This window comes from Labrus mixtus, chromosome 12 (assembly GCF_963584025.1).
Source record: "Labrus mixtus chromosome 12, fLabMix1.1, whole genome shotgun sequence".
Lineage (NCBI taxonomy): Eukaryota > Metazoa > Chordata > Actinopteri > Labriformes > Labridae > Labrus > Labrus mixtus.
This window is the reverse complement of record NC_083623.1, coordinates 6,782,615-6,801,830: the sequence shown is the minus strand read 5'-3', so window position 1 is coordinate 6,801,830 and position 19,216 is coordinate 6,782,615. Positions and strand designations below refer to the sequence as shown.

Genomic DNA, 19,216 nt, shown 5'->3' with positions numbered 1-19,216 from the left:
CTGCTAACTTATTCCATTCTCATAAGTCACAGTTAGAGAGGTAGTGACTGTGAAAATCAGGAATCAGAATTACAATTCATGCATCATTCTTTGTAATTCTTTGGGTCTGTTTGTGGATTAAGCTTGGTCACATGATGTATTTAATTTGATGCATCAAATGTTACTGCAATAAATCCTGCCAAGCATGTCACCAAACTTTCTCGGAGAGAACGTAAAGCCCTGAGTATATTTGCTTTTAACTACGCATGACATCAGCCTCGCGTATCCAGCGGTGGTTTGGAGCGTTTGGTTGTGCACTTTCTCCGAAAATTAACGCTATGCAGAATGCAACCACTAGGAGCACTGTAGAGTCGTTTTTTTCACGGTGTGATTTATGTGGTGCACGGGCCCGTTCATCCTCTGAGGATAGACGTGGACGTTGGAAGAGGGGTCGTTGTTGTAGGCGTCTCAGAAATAACAAAACCATCCACAGTTAGCTGGATGGACTGAGCTGCATTGACGTTGATGAATGACCTTCCCCTCTCAAAGAAACGAAAAATAAGAAGAAGCTACCGCATACATTTTAATGTTTAAAATTGTGGCATTTCTAGACGTAGTTTAAACTTCAAAAATTTTGCTCTTAACACACTTTGAGAGCAGCTATCTTTTTAAAAAATGATATTCTATCTACAGATGTGTTCATAGTTGACCACGAGTGAAGATGTTCCCTTTTCAAATATATTTTCCCCGTCTTGTTTACCACACTGAAACACATCTCCTGCTCTGTGAGCGCTGCACACAGTGAAGACTAATGCACCCCAAGATTTATGGACTCTCTTCCCCTCAGACACGCTCCTCTGACCACACACGTGGGGGGGGGGGGGTAAAATAAACCGTGTGACCCGCAGACTTCACTCACACTCTTCTCTGACAACTAACGGCCGAGTTCAGCACCTTAAATGGCAAGCGGGTGCAACTCAAAGTTTACGCACAGTAGCCTACTGTTGACATGAACGGAGAGATTTTTGTACTCCATGAAGAAACGGAGAACGTTGTCTCTACGATCTCCAGAAGGCTTCTTTCTGTTTCCCGGTGGAATGACAGATGTTTTTTTTTTTTTCCCCCTACTGTGGCTCTGCTTCAGTCCGTATTTGTTGTCATTATCGTCTTCTTTCTCTCCCTTGTCAGATCAGACCTCTGTCTCAGAGTGTTCGCTCTGAATTGAGTAAGCTGTAAAAGCAGAAGTGAGGAATTCCCAAGACGAGCTCAGGGAAAGATTCTGAGGCTCGTCCACTTACCTTCGATGTGTTCTGTGCAGCGGCGTGAGCAAAGCTAAGGCGTTCGCCTACACAGACTTTCATGTGGGGCGGCTGCGGCTCAGTGGGAGAGTCGATTGCCGCTTCACTGGAATGTTGAGGGCTCAATCCCGAGCTCCTGCTGCTACATGATGTGTCCTTGTGCGAGACATTTAACCACAAGTTGCTCCCACTGCTTCGTCACCTGTGTGTGTGTGTGTGTGTGTGTGTGTGTGTGTGTGTGTGTGTGTGTGTGTGTGTGTGTGTGTGTGTGTGTGTGTGTGTGTGTGTGTGTGTGTGTGTGTGTGTGTGTGTGTGTGTGTGTGTGTGTGTGTGTGTGTGTGTGTGTGTGTGTGTGTGTGTGTGTGTGTGTGTGTGTGTGTGTGTGTGTGTGTGTGTGTGTGTGTGTGTGTGTGTGTGTGTGTGTGTGTGTGTGTGTGTGTGTGTGTGTGTGTGTGTGTGTGTGTGTGTGTGTGTGTGTGTGTGTGTGTGTGTGTGTGTGTGTGTGTGTGTCTGTGTGTGTCTGTGTGTGTCTGTGTGTGTACGGGTCATAATTCTGATGGGTCGCTTCACATAGCATCCTCTTCCTTCAGTGTGTTAATGGGGAGGTATGAGCTCAAGTCCGTTCCCCATGTGGCTCCACTTGCGTCTGAAATCGGTTTTTTTTCTAATCACAATGATGTGAACCATTGATGTCTGATGAATCCAGCAGTGTTTGAACGTTACTGAAGTTGGCCTGTAGCCAAAGGTCAGCTCGTGTTTCCTGATTTCCTGTCACCTTCCTGCACTGCTTCAAGAGCTCTTCTTGGCAAGACACTTAGCCGCTGTCTGACCCAGAGGAGCTCCTCAGAGGTAGCAGAAGACGGTTTGTTGAAGATTTAACTTCTTACCTGGGAGAAATAAACGTGAAAAAGATGTGAAATACTTTTACTTGGATGATTCAGGGCAACAAATCAGTGCTGTAAACATGACATTGACACGTTTTCTGCAAATGAAGTTATCATGTGACACTCATTTTAACAGTTTAAACACAGGATGTGATGTTACCTTTGCATTCATTTAGAGTTGGTTTTTCTGCCTTTCTGGTAAATCTTTAGATCAGTTTTGGTCTCAACCAGCTCCTAAATGCTTTTCTGCTTCCTTTCTTTACTAGTTGAATATTCCACTTTGTTCAACTGCTGTTTCTTAATTGCTGATATTTAACTTGTCTGCTGTTTGGCGCTAAACTGGAAGTTGTTTTCTTTAAATGTTTGTCCGATGGTCGATGCTTGGATGAGTGTGAGTGAGTCACAACTGTAAAATTGCAAGCCAGAGACAAAAAAAAAACACCCAAACACTCTTTATAAGACGTCCTGCAGAGCTAAGGAGGTTATCATAAAATCAGATCAGAAAAAAACCTGATTTAAGCTGCATTTCCATTTTTGTGTTTTAGATTTCTTGTCTTGATATTGTCTCGGTTGTAAATGTGATATTCTCTCTCTCTCTCTTTATCTTAAAGATCTCCAGCTGGTCTCCATCTGACGCTTGTGATCCAAACCCCTGTGAGAACGATGCCAAGTGTCACAGCATGGATCAGGACTTCTACTGCGCCTGTCCCGAAGGCTACGAGGGGAAGACGTGCGAGCGGCTCAAAGAGGACTGCCAGAGCAGCCCGTGTCAAGGTGACCACGACGACACAGTATTTACTCATCTATTGTGGGGGGAAGAAGAGCAACACATTTGAACCTTTTTTTTCCCCCCCTTTCCCTTGCAGTGATTGACAGCTGCACTGTTGCTATAGCAACCAACGACTCGGCGGGAGTGCGGCACATCTCCTCGAATGTCTGCGGCCCACGAGGACGCTGCATCAGCCAACCAGCAGGAAACTTCACCTGCGCGTGTGACCCGGGGTTCAGCGGCATGTACTGCCATGAGAGTGAGTACAAACGACCCCCCCCCCCCCCCCCCCCACCCCAAGAAGACTCATATTATTTCTTTGTTGAAGTTTTGCTCAAAGCGTGAACTATTTTAAACCTTTCCCCTGAACTTTTTTCAGATATTAACGACTGCATCAACAACCCGTGTGGAAACGGCGGGACGTGCATCGACGGGATAAATTCCTTCCAGTGTTTCTGTCCTGACGGCTGGGAGGGTCGGCTCTGCGACCTCAGTGAGCTCCTCATATTTTCTCGTCTTGTCGGTCTCTCTGTGAAACATTGTAAACAGAAAAAGTCGTGGTTAGAGTACACCTTCATGTCAACAGTTTTAAAAAAAAAGACTGAATCATGTACCTTTTTTTTTTCCTCAGATGTCAACGAGTGCAGACACAACCCGTGTAAGAACGGCGGACGCTGCGTCGACCTGGTGAACGACTTCTACTGCGAGTGTGCCGACAAGTGGAAGGGCAAGACCTGCCATTCCCGTGAGTTATGTCTGCTCTGTGTCAACGCGTGTGTTTATGTTCAGCGCTTACTGTGGCCCCAGCTCCACGTCTATGTCTGTGTATTTAGACAGCTAGGACCCTTTCCCGTTCCTGCTTGACGCTTTGTACCAAGAAGTGTGTGAGGGTTTGACACCCGTGTTTCTTTGCCGTCCTGTCCAGGTGAGAGACAGTGCGATCCGACCACCTGCAGTAACGGAGGCACCTGCTACGACCACGGCGATGTCTTCCGCTGTGCCTGCCCGCCTGGCTGGGGAGGGAACACGTGCAACACAGGTGAGGCCTGGAGCAGCTCCTGAAGACGTTGTGATGATGTCACCATGTTATTCTGTTTTTCATTGCATTTAAAGAGACACACACACCAAAACGGAGCGTTCTGAGAGAGCTGGTTTATACAGGGTCTCGAACCTCCTCTGGTGCTTGATTCATGTTATATTTTGACCAAAGCACAGCACAGATGTTTCATTTAGACCACATGGGGTATAATATGTCCTCTTTAAAATAAGTTAATTCTAGATTAGTTCCACACGATTAGAGATGCAATGTGCAGGTATTTAATTCAACATTGGAATAACATTGTGCAGTGCAATGAACAAAAAAAAAGCCGCAACTGGAAATCTGATCAGAGGGTAGCTGATCGCTCGATCTCCATCTGACGGCATTAAAACGTTGTGAAAGCATTACACACCTGCTCTCTATTTAAATGTGAGAAAGCATTGCTTGTTTACGTCAAATAATTGTTTTACGAATGGCAATGCATTCACAGATTTGTGATGTCTTTTATTGTAAGTGCTCATTTAGTTAAAAAAAACAGATTTATTGTGCAGCCTTTGTCTATTTAGAAAAATCCATTAAATATCTAAGAATGGCTTTCATGATTTAGTCTGTCCGATGTTGTGATCGCGTTTATGTTTTGTTTGGCTTATTTTGGTTTAAGTTATTGAAGGTTATTTAAGTTTTGTGTTGTCACAATATTACTATTACACACAGATTATTCATAAAAGGCCTTGGCAGAGTTTTAGTGGAAAATGCCAGCTCTCAGGAAGAAGAGTTGTAGCTCTATGTAGTGCTGCAACAAAAACCCTTGTCATATTTGATTTATTGTGTAAATATGCTGCACAGTATTTCTAATCCTTGGCTGATGCTTTTTCTCTCCTCCCGCAGCTAAGAACAGCACATGTGCCTCCAGTCCGTGTTCTAACAGTGGAACCTGTGTGGGCGGAGGAGACACCTTCACCTGCATCTGCAAAGAGGGCTGGGAGGGTCCCACCTGCGGCCAAAGTTAGTTTCTCTACACAGTATGACTTTTCATGTGAAAAAAGGAAAAATAGAATTACACGTCCAGACATGAGATACATGTTGTAACCTTTTAAAACAGTGTTTTAATAATGACTTTGTTAAACTGAAACTGAACGATCTGTATACACATTCACTACAGTTAGTGTCGACCTACCAGTGTAACAAAGTACAAAGACCTGCTAGCTCTGAGGTTCTATGAACGTTATGTCTTGAAAGGCATGAAATATCAAAAGCTTAAGAAATGTACTCATAAAAAAAAAAAAAATGATTTAGCCAATGGCTGATAGTGATGTTTTTTTCATTAGTAATCCTTTGTGTCTGCTTTTCAAATGAGATTTGAAAATCTAAATTATTGTTCGTAGTTGAAATGTCTCTGGAACATGTCTTAGGGAGCGCTCGCACTACGCAAACCGTGCCATGCCCAATCATGTTTGACCCCCAAAGTCCATTTTGATTGACTAGTACGCTTCCTTGGCCCTGGTTTATAGACAGTTGAAGGAGGGAGGCTTGGAGCACAAGCATGGTGCAGAACATGGACATGATGTATAGCCCATTAAATCCTTTCATTCCTCTTCACAATCAAAGGGTTCACGATGGTCCGATGCAGAGGTCAAGTGTTTACTCAAAAAATGTTGGAGACGCAGATGTATAAAGTCGGCTGGATAAAACTCACAAGAACTCAGAGGTCTTTAGGGAAATCTCTGACTTGATCTAGTAGTACGACGTGATGACAAATGTCCAAGAGGTAACTGTGCTCAAGACCGATAGGGCCTGAAGGAATGCGAGTGCAGGCCAGAAGGGGCCTGGGGCTACGAGACAATGTGCTTCGGCACGGTATGGGGCAAATGGGCCTAATGTGAGTGCGCCCTAAGACTCCCACAATGCCAACATCTTTCTTTCACTTTTTTGACCATGAAAACCAATCTGAGTTATCTAACAGGTGACTTCCTCTCCCCACTGACAAACCTATATCTGAATCAGCCAAGATATTGGCCGATACCGATGTTCAACAGATGCATCAGTACAAAAAAAAAAAAAAAAAAAAACTCAACACTAAACATCTCTTCTTTTGTCCACCTTCTTCAACAGATATAAACGACTGCAACCCTCATCCATGGTAAGTCCTGGTGTCTCCCTCACACACTCAGTGACATACCCCCCCCCCCCGTTATCCCTCGTCTGGACACTTCACACAGACCTTGGTGTGGGGCTTGAAGGGCTGCTGAGAGCCGTGTGGAAGCTGTCCTCAAAGTGGCATCTCTCACAGGAGGGTGCTTACATATTGAAAAGAACAGAGGAAGATTTTGGGGTCCCACCTACCCCATGGTAAATTTCAGGTGGGGGATGGAGAGGTGATGGAGATTGCATTGGGGGCATTATTGTCCACTCTTCCCATGTGACCTAGTGGGGGAGTGGGGAGCTGGGCTTTGAGGAGAGGCATGATGAGAGGCAGGGAGGGGAGGGACTGGACACTGCTATTAGCATCTGAAAGGTGGAGGCTTGTACTGCTGACTCCCCCTCTTTAACCACATACACACACAAAGGATGTGTTTTGTTGCAGCTGGAGAGGATGTGGCTCTTATATTGCCTCATTTAATTTTTTATTTTATTTCTTTCTTTCCTCAGTTACAACGGCGGGATCTGTGTGGACGGAATCAACTGGTTTCGGTGTGAGTGCGCTCCAGGTTTTGCCGGACCTGACTGCAGAATCAGTAAGCATTTGATATATAGTTCTTTTTTTTTTTTTTTTTACTTACACACTCTTTCAGACACACAAAGACCATAAGATAAATCACAGAATCATTAAGAAGATGTATGGACGGAGCGAGGAAAATCACTAGAAGAAAAATGGGTACAAGACAGAGATGGACACTTTGACACTTTAAATGTAAGACCGGGACTCCGCCCTCTCCCCTTTTTTTCTTGGTCCTTTTAATGCCCCAGGGGTCAGAGGTGGTCCCTCCTCCACACTCACACAGTCACACAAACACACTGAAGACAAATTACCCAGTGACCCCGAAATTCTTCTTCTCCGCTCCTTTGTTCGGGCCGGATAGCGTTCACCTTTTTCTGTCAGGCTTAGGTTTGAGAACTCTCATCCAGATTGTGTTCATGTGGAATCTGGACGACAATGGTCAAGGTTCCCGTGGATTTAAAGTGAACGGTACAACTGATATGTGTCACAGCTGCTCCAAAAAACAACTGTGTTAGTTACTTAAATGATGCCCGGTTTACAAATGTATGAGATAAATAAATGTTTTGGGATAGTTCCGTCTTGTTATCGCTGGAGTCTTTTATAGAGTCTTTTTATAGTCTTTATAGATTTGCTTTTCAAAACAACACAGCACAGAAATCAATGGATTACCAGAGATGTTTTGACTGACTGGTGCTGGCATGTTGCATCTGGCTAGCATCACAGAAGACAGTTTGTGTCTTTCTGGTGTGACCAGGCCTTCACTTTAAATAAACGTTGTGTGTCCACAGTCTGGTGTCCAATTTTAAATGTGATGCTCTCTTTCCCCTTTGCAGACATCAATGAGTGCCAGAGTTCACCCTGTGCCTACGGTGCCACCTGCGTGGACGAGATCAACGGTTTCCGATGCATCTGTCCGCTGGGTCGAACAGGAGCTCGATGCCAAGAATGTAAATGCACCTCTGTTCTCTTCCCTCCTTACCTCTATCCTCTACCTTAAGTCTTCAAATAAAAGCAATATATGGTTTATGTTGTCAAATGTATACTTTGTGTTGTTGATACAGGACTTTTGATTTCAATTGGTCATCTATAAATACAGTAAATCTGCAGAACTACTGCTTCTAAGGTTCAACATGTCCTCTTCTCTCTGTCTGGTTGCAGTCATTGGTATCGGGAAGCCTTGTCACTATGCCGGGCTGCAGTTTCCCCACAGCAGCCGCTGGGAGGAAGAGTGCAACAGCTGCCATTGCATCAATGGCAAAGTGGAGTGCACAAAGGTAACATAGTCTTTTTTTAAAAGCATTTCCAGCAAGTATCTGCTGCTCCTCACTTACAAATAAGCAGTCTGGAAAAAGGAAATACAGTCACCCACAACCAGTCACTACTTCCATAGAGAAATATGCAAAAAAAATGTAAACAAAAGAAATTGAATTATTCAGGCAAACTATCATATACCAAATACCAGAGATTGTATAAACATGAAGATTTGGCTTTGGGGAAAATGTCATGGACTTTTTTTCCTTTATTTTAATTTTAAAAGTGTATTATTTAATTTTTTGGTTCCAAACCTGGTTTCTGGGCCCCCCTTAGGGGGTACCAAAGGTCTCAAGTAGAGCGCAAGGCTGAGGTTGTCAAAATTTGATTTGCACATATGAACTCAAATCATGATAACACACTCTGAATGCTAAATTGATGTACATTTTCTTACAGAGATATCACTTTTTTTGTGGGTCCTTTGGGCGCTCAGCTCTCCTTAGATCCAAGTAGGGGGGGGGGGGGGGGGGGGCGGCTCTTTGGAAAAAAAGCTGGGGACCCCTGATAATCATTTTAAGCCCTAAAGAAGATGATGGCAAACATTCACTGATTGTCATATAAGGCAAAATGTATAAAATACACAGTGTACCCGGTAATTAAAGTGAATAATGTGACCCTGTGAAACCAGGTGCTGTGTGGTCGTCGCCCCTGCCGGATCAAATCATCAGGCGAGGATCCGAGACATCAGACCTGCCCAGCTGGAAGGCAGTGTGTGGAGCACAGCTACCTCACCTGCTTCTCTCCGCCATGCCATGAGTGGGGGGTTTGTTCCATGTCTGGACGCTCACTTCAACAAGCGACCACAATGTGCCAGCCAAACAGCGGGCATTTGGACAACAGCTGCGGCCGGCTAACACTTGTTTTCAACAGAGACAAAGTACCAACAGTAAGTCACCTCTGTGTTCTTTCTTGGTGAAGTGGAGGTTTCATTAAGGCAATCTCAAGTAGGGTATTTTGTATTGTTGCTGATAATCGTTTTTATGTGTAAACACAGGGCACAACAGTGGAGAACATCTGTTATGAGCTGAGGTATCTTCCTGATACCAGAAGCTTGGCAAAAAAACACAGCCTCCTCCTGCTCTGTGACCTCTCTCACTCCAATCAGGACGCTGTAGAGGTGGCTATAGTAAGTAAATGATCCAGGCTACGGTTATTAATTAGCGGTTTGCACTTTTTGCTAGTCTTACCTTTTTACTTTTTACTTTTATCCTTTCTACTTTTACATTGTTTCTCACACCTTTCCAAACACTATGATACTATACGATATGATACCCTTTATTGTTCCATTTAGGTTATCTCCAAGAGCTGCACACGTTTAGCTGCCTCCTGAGTAGTAATAATAATAAAAAAAAAAAAAAAAAACAATAAAAGCAAACAACAATCCACATGTAAACGAAAAGGGACACACTAATGAAAACAACATACGGCATATTGCACATTGCAGACTACTACAGCAGGAATGAAGGTCATTCCTGTTTTTCCATTCATTTTTCCATTTTGGTTTGGTTTTCAGTCTTTCCAGCCGGAGGATCTACCAGACCACAGTCTGATCCAGCAGGCAGCCAACGCCATAGTGGGCACCTTGTCCAAGCGGCACAACAGTACCATCATGCTAGCTGTCATTGAGGTCAAAGTGGAGACACAAATCATGTCCCCTTCAGTGGGTGAGTAATAATTAACAAAGGTGTCCCACAAGGCTTTGTTATGAGCCCCATGCAGTTCCTGATTAGTGACCTTTTACTACTTCAACTGATTTCTGTATCCTTTATGATTCTTGTGATGTCTACAGATTACCTGGTGCCTCTACTATGTGTGCTCTTCTGCTTGCTCTGCCTCTTCTGCATCATTGTATGTGTTTGGTGGACACGCAAACGGAGAAAAGAGCGCGAGAGGAATGTAAGATCAGCTGCGGACAACAACGTGAACAACCAGTGGGAGCCACTTCGGCTCATCGTGGGACGTGAGCAGCAGCAGCAGCAGCTGAAAGAGAGCAACAGGGAGGCTGAGCAGGAGCGCAAAAAGCTCATGGGCCCCTCCTGTCGGACGTGTGACGATGGAGAGGAGGAGGAGGAGGAGGAGACGGAAGGTGAGCTTGAGCTCGAGGAGGAGTGTAGTGGAGCAGAGGCTGGAAAGCAGCAAGTTTATAAGTACTCTGAGACTGCAGTGAAGTCCAGTGAGGGAGTGATCTGTACCCTGCACAGCTCCAGTTCACCCCTCAAAGCGCCCCACCGGACCCAAGGCTATAGTCCCAAAGACAACCGCTGGAAAAATGTCCGTGCAGCCTTGACAGGTCAAAAAGACCTCAGAGACCATTGTGTATAAGAAATTTAAACAAAGGACTCCCAATGTGGAAGCGAGAGAAGCTGCCAGGCAGCGACTATTCTAATTTCTGAACTACTTTTGGAAGAAAAACAGGCTTTGTGTTTTAATAAGCCATTCTTTGCTTTGTTTTCATGTTTTTTTTCATCACTGTCACCTGAAATGATTTTGAATCTAGGAAGCCAGAGCACAGTGAACATCCTTTTTTTTTTGCTTCTGTTCATTTTTTTCATGTGTACAGAGAAAGCAGAAATTAAACATTTTTTCAGGAGGCAAAAGAAGCTCTCTGCGATTTTTTGTTTATGGAATTTTTCCACGGAGAAGAGAACAACCTGTAAAAAGATTTTTTTGGTTTACAGATGATTATGATTTTGTTCAATTATCAGCAGGCTCCTGTTCAGTGTCTGTGAGGGGGGTCGAGACACAAAAGAGACGGTAAAAGAAGGGTATTGAAAGAAAAGGACTGTTGCAGCCACAGTAACAGAGGAAACCCTGCCTTTGCTCTGTCTCTTCCACCTGTGGCCGTCATGCGCCAGCCTTACCAAAACATTTGGCCTGGAGGGGAGAGGGGACAGAAACCCCAGTGCCTACTATGTGGCCTTCCATTTTGTTTTCTCCTGTCTCTCAGTTGTCTTGGCTGAAAGCTCTGTTTGAGGATTTTTTGCAGTATTTGAGTTGGTAGCAAGTGCCTTTCTAAGAGCCGTGTCGAGGCTTCAAGTCGCGCTGCCCAGTTTGACCTCCTTGTTCTCAAATCTCAAAAGGGATATAAGTGTACATTTAGAGAGTTCAATTTCACAGCAACACCATTCAAGGTATTTGTTCTAAACAGAAATGAATGCTCTGTACATATGTGTAAATACTAAAGGAGTCGCTGTGTATATTTGAGATAAGTAACTTAAAGACAAGTCACACATTTTTATTATTATTATTATTGTTATTATTATTATTATTATGATTAATATTATTTTTTTTACAATGCCATTCCTTTTATTTATGCCAGTCAAAGTAGGCCTGTTTTATAACACAGCGAGGTACCACCTGTGAAGGAATTTTTGAAGGGTTTATAAATGGTTTGTCAGCGAGGATGCATTTATATTTTCTTACGCTAGATTTTTGTTACTCAAAACAAAATAATGATCTTATTTTTTCTTAATTATCTTATCTTAATTTTTTTACTTAAAGATTTTCAAATAACTGTCCCCAGGCAGATCAACAAACTTTGCTTTTTCCATTTAAATTTTTTCCTAACTCTGCACTATGCAACACTACTATATGTTTTATTTTTTTGATCCAATCCAAAATAAGTTTTACTGCTAAAATCTTTGACCTGGATGGTTTTTCACCACAAATAAATCCCAGTTCCTTTGCACTTCATTTCCTCTATTGAAGGTAAAATATCTGTATAGAAAACAACGTCTAAAACGTTTTCTTGGTCTTTCAGAACGGCGTCGCCATATTGAAGAGAAGTATTTTTAACCTGGTGATTTTGACAGTGGAAGTCAAAACTTTGTAAAAAAAAAAAAATAATAATAATAATAAAAAAATCCAGGAAATAAAAAAAAACTCTTCAGTGATGTCACAGTATTAATTTGCCTGATAGCTAAAGAAAATGCCCACTGTGACATCACAAATAGGGGCGTGGCCATAATGTAAACATACTGTTAATTTTCTGCCAATAATAAAAAAAAAAACAGCCATCTAATTCTTTAATATTTAAACCGGTAGTTGCTTACATGCTTTCTATTAAAGTTTTTTGTTAGTTATTCTGGATTATGTTCAAAAATAACAAATTAAAGCGTACCTTTTTGGCAGTAAATGACGCCAAACTATCAACATTATAGCCTTAAGTAGTTCTCAAACCATTTCTAAACCCGTCACAAAGCCCTTTTGTTTCAGGTGCCTTAATGTAATGCATACTTTGTGTAATCAACGGTCATCTTTTTTATGTTGTCGGTTTGTTTTCACTATTAAGGAAAGTAACTCTTTAAAAGCGTGTGTGGTGTAGAGTGGCGTGTTTTATTCGCCTGAGTAAAGAGCTCTCCTCGTCTCACTTTACTATCTCGGAGATTTCTGGAATAAAACACTGGATGGAGGCTTGAAAAGAAATAACAACAACAACCATGGCTCTTGGGAGTGTCATGAATGTGGATGTCGGTAGGTCAAATCATGTTTGGCTTTAAGGCTTTAATGAAGGGAACAATATTTGCAAATGTTTTGCTACCATGCAGATGTTTTTTTTTTTTGTTTTTTTTTAAGTTACCAACTCAGTTCAAAGTTACCCCTTTTCATATCATGTCATTGTCTCAAATCGCCATCGGATTTTTCTGTAAATGGGACATCGCAAAATAAAGAATTAAAGATGCATCACTGCAGGTGTTTAAAGCTGAAATGCATATTGTATACATTTTATTCTACAAGGGACATTGAGTTCATTTTATACAAAGTGCAAAGGTTTCCATTCTTTTAGTGGATGTTTCATTGTTCCAAATAATCATCCCAGTTATTTATTAAAGCAGTTTTGACACATCTTCATCGCGCCTGTAATATTTGGTTTACAGTACACAACATTGGAAAAGCTCTGCCCAGTAATCATCTCACCATTGGAGGCTGGTGTGCTGGACATCCATATGTAAAAACGTGTTTAAGAATCAGAGCAGTTCACAAACCCTGACTACAGATCTGCTCACTTTCACTTTCTTTGAAACATATCACACAGTGGTGGACTTTATATTGCACAATCAGAAGGAGAAGTTTGTCTGGTTAACATTGTTCTGTAGGGGTTTAAACCGTATTACCTTAAAACCTTTCCATCATTCATCCTCGTTTGAAGAACTGAAGCTTGACAGTTCGTGCTTGACCTCTGACACAGCAGCTAACAACAGATCTAACCTCAAGGACTGCTGGCTCAAATGGAATCATTTGCAAGTCCATTCATTTTATGTTTAAATCTTCAATAAGGTAAAGAAAATCCAATTTTAGTCAAATGAAATGAAACATGAAAAACCTCCTTATCTGGTAAGAATTATACGATTATATTATGTCATCATGCAGCAAAAATCAGAAATGAATGCTGAAGGGATTCCACGCAGCAGCGTTACTTAATTCTGCAACTCTACTTGGGTTTTAAAACGTTTTGGCATCTTAAAGCTAATTGTTTAAAAATAAATAAAAAAACTACCTCATTCGGCTGACAAGGTAACACATTTTTTGGATTAAATGTATTTTCAACTTACTTTTAGTCGTAGTGTGACAACTTAGACACAAAACTAAATAAGCATCATTAAGCATCCAAAGCGAAATAAGTATCCTGCAGTTGTTGGTGGAGACCAAAAACAGAGCTCAAATAAGAGTGAGTATTGGAGTGACGTTCTTCAGAGGGCCAGAAAAACATCCCCTGCTTATGTTCCTGTTTCTGCCGGATGTGAACGTTAGCAACAACTTGCTAACACAAGGACAGTCAAATACTTACTGACAGTGAATGCATATTAAACTGTTTCACCTAGTTTGGATCACACATCCTACTGCAGTTGATTTAGAGTACATGGTCCCCAAAAATGTTGAGTGGCCACCATGCTGATTATTTCCAGTCATGTTGATTTAACAGAGATTTTTGACAAGAAGATGATAATTAAGATTCGGGATCCTGACGCTAATCCTCAAAAAGCATTGGTTTTTAGTTAATTCAAATATTTCTCAGCACAGTTGGTCCAGTGAAATAAGTTTGCAGTGTTTTTTTGAAAAATCAAAGAAATTGGGATACTACCATTGAGTTTTTCAAATTTAAGTAGTTTGTTACAATTACACTGACAAGAACATTTCTCCAGTTATTTCAACAATGTTCAAATATGACCAAATCTGTCTTACTTTAAATGCATGGACACCTCACCGAGAAATCTGAATGTAACTTCCATCCTCTTCACTGTTGCTTTTCAAAGAAAAGCAACTCTGAAACTCTGCAGTCCGTGCCCTTGCCCTCGTCTGTGTGGAGCTGAGGATGGTCTGGATCGATCCGACCAATAACCTCACCAGCCTCCCCTCCGTCCTGCCATCACACATCGGCCCCAGCGCTCCAATAGAACCTTCTCTCCTGTTCTGGGCCGATCCAGTCTCGGCCAATGGGAGGCTGGCGTGATCCTCCTGGCCACGTAAGGATGTGAATGTTTCATGAGTAATGTTATGATGCCTGGTGGAGTGGTGGTGGTGGGGTGGGACATTTCTCCTCCTCACTCCCATGGGTGCCTCCGGCTGGCGCTAATAGGACCTTCCCTTGTCGGAAAGGCCGGATCGACTTACACAGCTTTGTGGAAGTAGTGGAGTCACAGGCAGGAGAGGAGAGTGCGGCTGATAGTGATTACAGATATTTTATAAACAGTATGGATGTCTTTAATTTCATCAGAAGTAGGGCTTGGTCCTGTACTCCAAGTATCAGTTTGTCCTTTGGGAATATATTGTGGAAGTTATATTTGTTGATGTCCGGATGAAACCAGTTTCTTTTCTTGCCCCTACGAATCATAAAAGTTGCAACTCTTATATAGAATGGAGAACTATTCCTTTACTTTTAGCTTTTAGCTTCGTTGTAATGTAGGTCATTTTCACACCTTTTGTCTGGAGCTGTCATGATGTAAGCTGGTCCCTGATCCACTGATTTGACATTTCAAGTCAAGTTGGACAGTAATGGAGAGAGATGAGGATCTGTTTGTTACCTACACATTCTCCTGCTCTTATCAAAACCTGCTGCCAACATTTCCCACAATGCAACCCCAGCAAAAGTTTAGCTTGACATGTCGTAGAAAAATACGGAAGGCCTGACTTTTTATTAACGGTACTCCTTTTATTTATTTTTATTTTTATCTCGACATAACAAAGCTACTTATCCAATCATAACAGGTTAATTCATCTCGTCATCTCAAGATGGCCTTGAGCTGAAATATGGTTAAGGAGATACAATCAGATCACTTTTTTTATGTAACCCCCCCCCCCAAAATTCCAGCCGAAACCAACAATGACTTAGGTGACATCATTTGAGGCAGTATCAGATTCATGCACGTACTCTTTGAGCTCCTAAAAGGTACTGAATGACTTCACACAACCTGTGATGCAGCTCTTCTCAGCCCATGTTAGCGACAAGCCTCACTAATGCTCTTGTAGCAGAATGGGAACAAATCCCTGCAGCCAGGCTCCAAAATCTGGTGTAAAGCCTGGAACCAGAGGGGTGGAGGCTGAGAGAGCAGCAATATGTGCCAATGGTTATGACATGAGATTTCACATCATTACATATGACTGCATGGTACTGATACACCAGTACAATACAAGGCCAAAAACAATAACTGGTATAGGTAGTTGACTTCAGGTAATGCATGACCTTCTAATAAGACACTTTCAGAAGTGATCACAGAGTGTTAAGAAGTCTTTAAATCTACAAAAAAAACCTGATTTTTATGTGAATATTAAAGCTATATGGAGCTTTACATTCCCCTTGCATTAACACTGGCTTCCAGTGGATGCTCTGGTTACCTAGCACAATCAAAAAAACATACAATTGGGTAAATTTGGATTTTAATGTCTTGTAGTTGAGTTAAAATAGTTTATTTATTTTGGCTGATATTATAAATTGCATCAGTGGGCTTTGAAAACATGTGCAGCAAGCAATACACTAACTGATTTCATAAATCAACGTGAACTAAAAATGTTTGTTTCATTGCCCAATCATTTAGCATAAACCGTGTTATTTATTGCCATTGCTTAGAGCAAAGCAAATATGTGATGTGATGCCAAGTTTCCTTTATGTCTGTCACCATTAATGCTCCACCTCCTCTGATCCCAGACTGCATCAGTAAACCGACACCAGGTTCCAAAAGTGGCTCTTTACAACAGCCAAGGACAACTCGCGGTGCTGCATTTGTAAATACAGAGTACTACACTGAGAGCAAAATGGCCGAAAGCATTCACAAGCTGAGGATGAAAGTGAATGAAGAGGACATGTCTGCTTAATATTTCTGTCTTAAAGCAGAGCGGTTTGAGGTTTCTTTGGTACAGACGGAGAGACAGGCTGCAGGAGACGGACTGGCTGTGAGATGGTATTTTGTGCTCCTGCTCCATCGCTGCTCTGTACATCTGTTGATGTGGGTCTTTGGGACCATCTGACAGTGGAGGCAGCTGGGTGACGGGATTTTAGGCTAAGCCCTCCGGCGCGCACACACATACGCACAAACGCACACACTGTCACAAACCAAACATGTTCCTTATGGGACATCAAGCTGGCACGTGCTGGTGGACAGCGGGCTGCAGCTGGCACTGAGGGAAACAAACCACAGTGAACTGACTGTGTGTGTGTGTGTGTGTGTGTGTGTGTGTGTGTGTGTGTGTGTGTGTGTGTGTGTGTGTGTGTGTGTGTGTGTGTGTTTGTGTGTAATGGTGGGCACTGCAGGTCTGATTTGCCTCTGCAGTAACACACACTGTTACGCTCTGCACCAGGAGGTGGGGCCCAATAAAGGCTCAAGTGTGTGTGTGTGTGTGTGTGTGTGTGTGTGTGTGTGTGTGTGTGTGTGTGTGTGTGTGTGTGTGTGTGTGTGTGTGTGTGTGTGTGTGTGCATGGTGTATTTCTCAACAAATGCTCAAAAGATACTTGAGTAAACTTTAGTAAGCGCTCTGCCTCTGCGCACTGCCTGTCAGCACCTGTGTGTCCGATCAGACTTGAATCTGTTTCTTTGCACTTGTTTCCTCTCTTTTAGATCCTTCCTTGTGTTGTTCTTACTCTCTGATGTACGTCACTAAGGATAAAAGCGTCTGCTAAATTAATTGTGGAATTGTAAAATCTGAAGTTAAATGAAAAACGGTAAAAGGATACAGTAAATACATTGGAGTTGTAATGAAAATAAAGTAAAAAAATTAGATTATATCATGAGTAACCATTATGATTAATACAATTTGAAATGAGAACCAAGTTATTCAATTTTTCTCTCATAAGAAAAGAAAAATCAAAGACAAAATATTTACAGTTAAGGTGCTACAACTAGAACATTTTGCATCCATAAATAACATCTGTGATTAATTGTACTGTTTATCCTGCTTGTATTCAACCTCTGTGGGGCCCCATATAAAAATCTACTCTTTTTTTTTTTTTAAAGTTAAATTATATATTCCCATAAAACCACTGCTGTTGACTGCATTTCTTCAGCTATGGTTTATGCCTAAAAGAGCACAAACAATCTGACATGTTGTGAAAATGCTACAAATGCAAATTTATGACATACCTCAGGCTTTTCATAGCCATAGAAGTCACTCGAAACACACATGTTGGATTTTGCCGGGCAGAAAAGCCAAAGGTCAGAGGAGGCTAAACAAACTGTGAATTTGCATTGGCTTCCCTTTCAGCTGGGAGCTCTTGTCCAAGCATATACGTCCATTTTATAACACATATTCCTGCAGCACTAAGTGTGCGATTGTGTACTTATTGCTCATTTGGAAATCTCTGGAGAGAATCTGGCCTTTAGCAGCTGGTGGGATGAACCAAAAAAAAAGGGTTTATAAATCCTGAATATATGCAACTCACACACACATATAGCCTTTGTTAACATGAACAGACAGATTGGAAGATAGTGTGCTCTGTGGTGTGCTTTTAAAAAAAAGATTTCATCATGCAGTCTTCCCTTCTTATGTGTGCCTCAACATAATCCATGCATGTCTGCTTGTACACGCTAAAGTGACAGCAGTGCAACATAACACCATGTACAGTGATATGCAAGGTCAATTTGCACCTCACACAACCTGAGTGACATTAGGGAGTGTAAAATAACCTCAGGAGCTGCTCTTAAAAAAGCCTCGGAGTACATGTCACAAGGAGATAAAGATGTTCCACCAAATATGTGAAGATGGAGGAAAAGTATGCTGATGTTCTCCGTGTTTTCAGCAAGTTTCTGATTAAATATCTTACTGGAAGTAAACCTGTGCGTTTGTGGTAAAAGTGTACAGTGTCCATGACCAAATAGAGCATTATCCAAAGTACAAATAAGATTCTGTGTAAAGACTAAAAGTGATGTCTTGAGCACATAATTTTGTCCTTTTTTTGTGTTCCTTTATTTAGATAGGACAGTGGATAAAGTAGGAAATCAGGGAGAGAGAGAGTGGGGCATAACATGTGGGAAAGAAGCCACAAGTCACACCAGAGCCGCCCGCTTGGAGGATTATAACCTCTGCATGCACCTTACCACTAGGCCATTAGCACCCCATCTTTTTACACATTTATTTCACTTCTGTGACTTGTAAAAGGCCTTTCAGACTAAACAACAAGGTGTCCTTGCACAGATAGCAGAGCCATAGAACAGGGGTTCAGCTCACCACTCTGCTATATACTGTGTGCTAGAGACTGGGGATTGATTTATCATCTCAAGGCCCCTCATTCTCTTTCCCTGCGAAGAAGCTAACTCTAAATAATAGCTCAATTTTGATAAATCATAACAGTAAAATATATGTGGTTGATATTTTAGAAACAATTTAACAATGTCTCAAATAACACAACATTATTCATCAGTCACAGACATATTCGTCTTCCACCTCCCTGGACAGGTAGATAGTATTGAAAAATGAAAGCATAGGCTACCTTCATATAGCTGTCAACTTTAACCACACAACACTGCCCACTCATCATGCTACAGAATTACTAGCTAGCTGCTGTTGTAAACAACTTTTGCTACCTGGTGTATAAATGTAATGTTTAAAGTTAAGTTACCCAGGCAACAGTCTAATTATGTTGCGCCATGGCAGCTGTGTTGAGAAAATAATTTGTGTTTATGCCACACTTTTTACTAGCTAAGTTTTCTAGTAGCTATTTACTCCTTCTGTTTCATGTTGCTGTGAAGTCTTCAGGCCTACTTGCTGGTGAGATGCAGAACAGCTTCA

At 41.9% G+C, this 19,216-nt stretch overlaps 1 protein-coding gene across 2 annotated transcripts in view; it reads left to right on the top strand.

The window, feature by feature from the left end:
- Positions 1-12,850, top strand: part of jag2b (jagged canonical Notch ligand 2b) — a 50,175-nt gene extending 37,325 nt beyond the window's left edge. For both annotated transcript variants that reach the window (XM_061051703.1, XM_061051702.1), the window contains 14 exons: positions 2,773-2,935; positions 3,028-3,189; positions 3,310-3,423; positions 3,562-3,675; positions 3,856-3,969; positions 4,858-4,974; positions 6,082-6,109; positions 6,619-6,704; positions 7,522-7,635; positions 7,847-7,962; positions 8,628-8,885; positions 8,994-9,125; positions 9,513-9,663; positions 9,789-12,850. In XM_061051703.1, the coding sequence (XP_060907686.1) occupies positions 2,773-2,935; positions 3,028-3,189; positions 3,310-3,423; positions 3,562-3,675; positions 3,856-3,969; positions 4,858-4,974; positions 6,082-6,109; positions 6,619-6,704; positions 7,522-7,635; positions 7,847-7,962; positions 8,628-8,885; positions 8,994-9,125; positions 9,513-9,663; positions 9,789-10,321 (2,202 nt within the window). In that variant the 3' untranslated portion in view covers positions 10,322-12,850. The remainder of the gene's footprint in view (positions 1-2,772; positions 2,936-3,027; positions 3,190-3,309; positions 3,424-3,561; positions 3,676-3,855; positions 3,970-4,857; positions 4,975-6,081; positions 6,110-6,618; positions 6,705-7,521; positions 7,636-7,846; positions 7,963-8,627; positions 8,886-8,993; positions 9,126-9,512; positions 9,664-9,788) is intronic.
- The last annotated feature ends 6,366 nt before the right edge of the window (positions 12,851-19,216 follow it).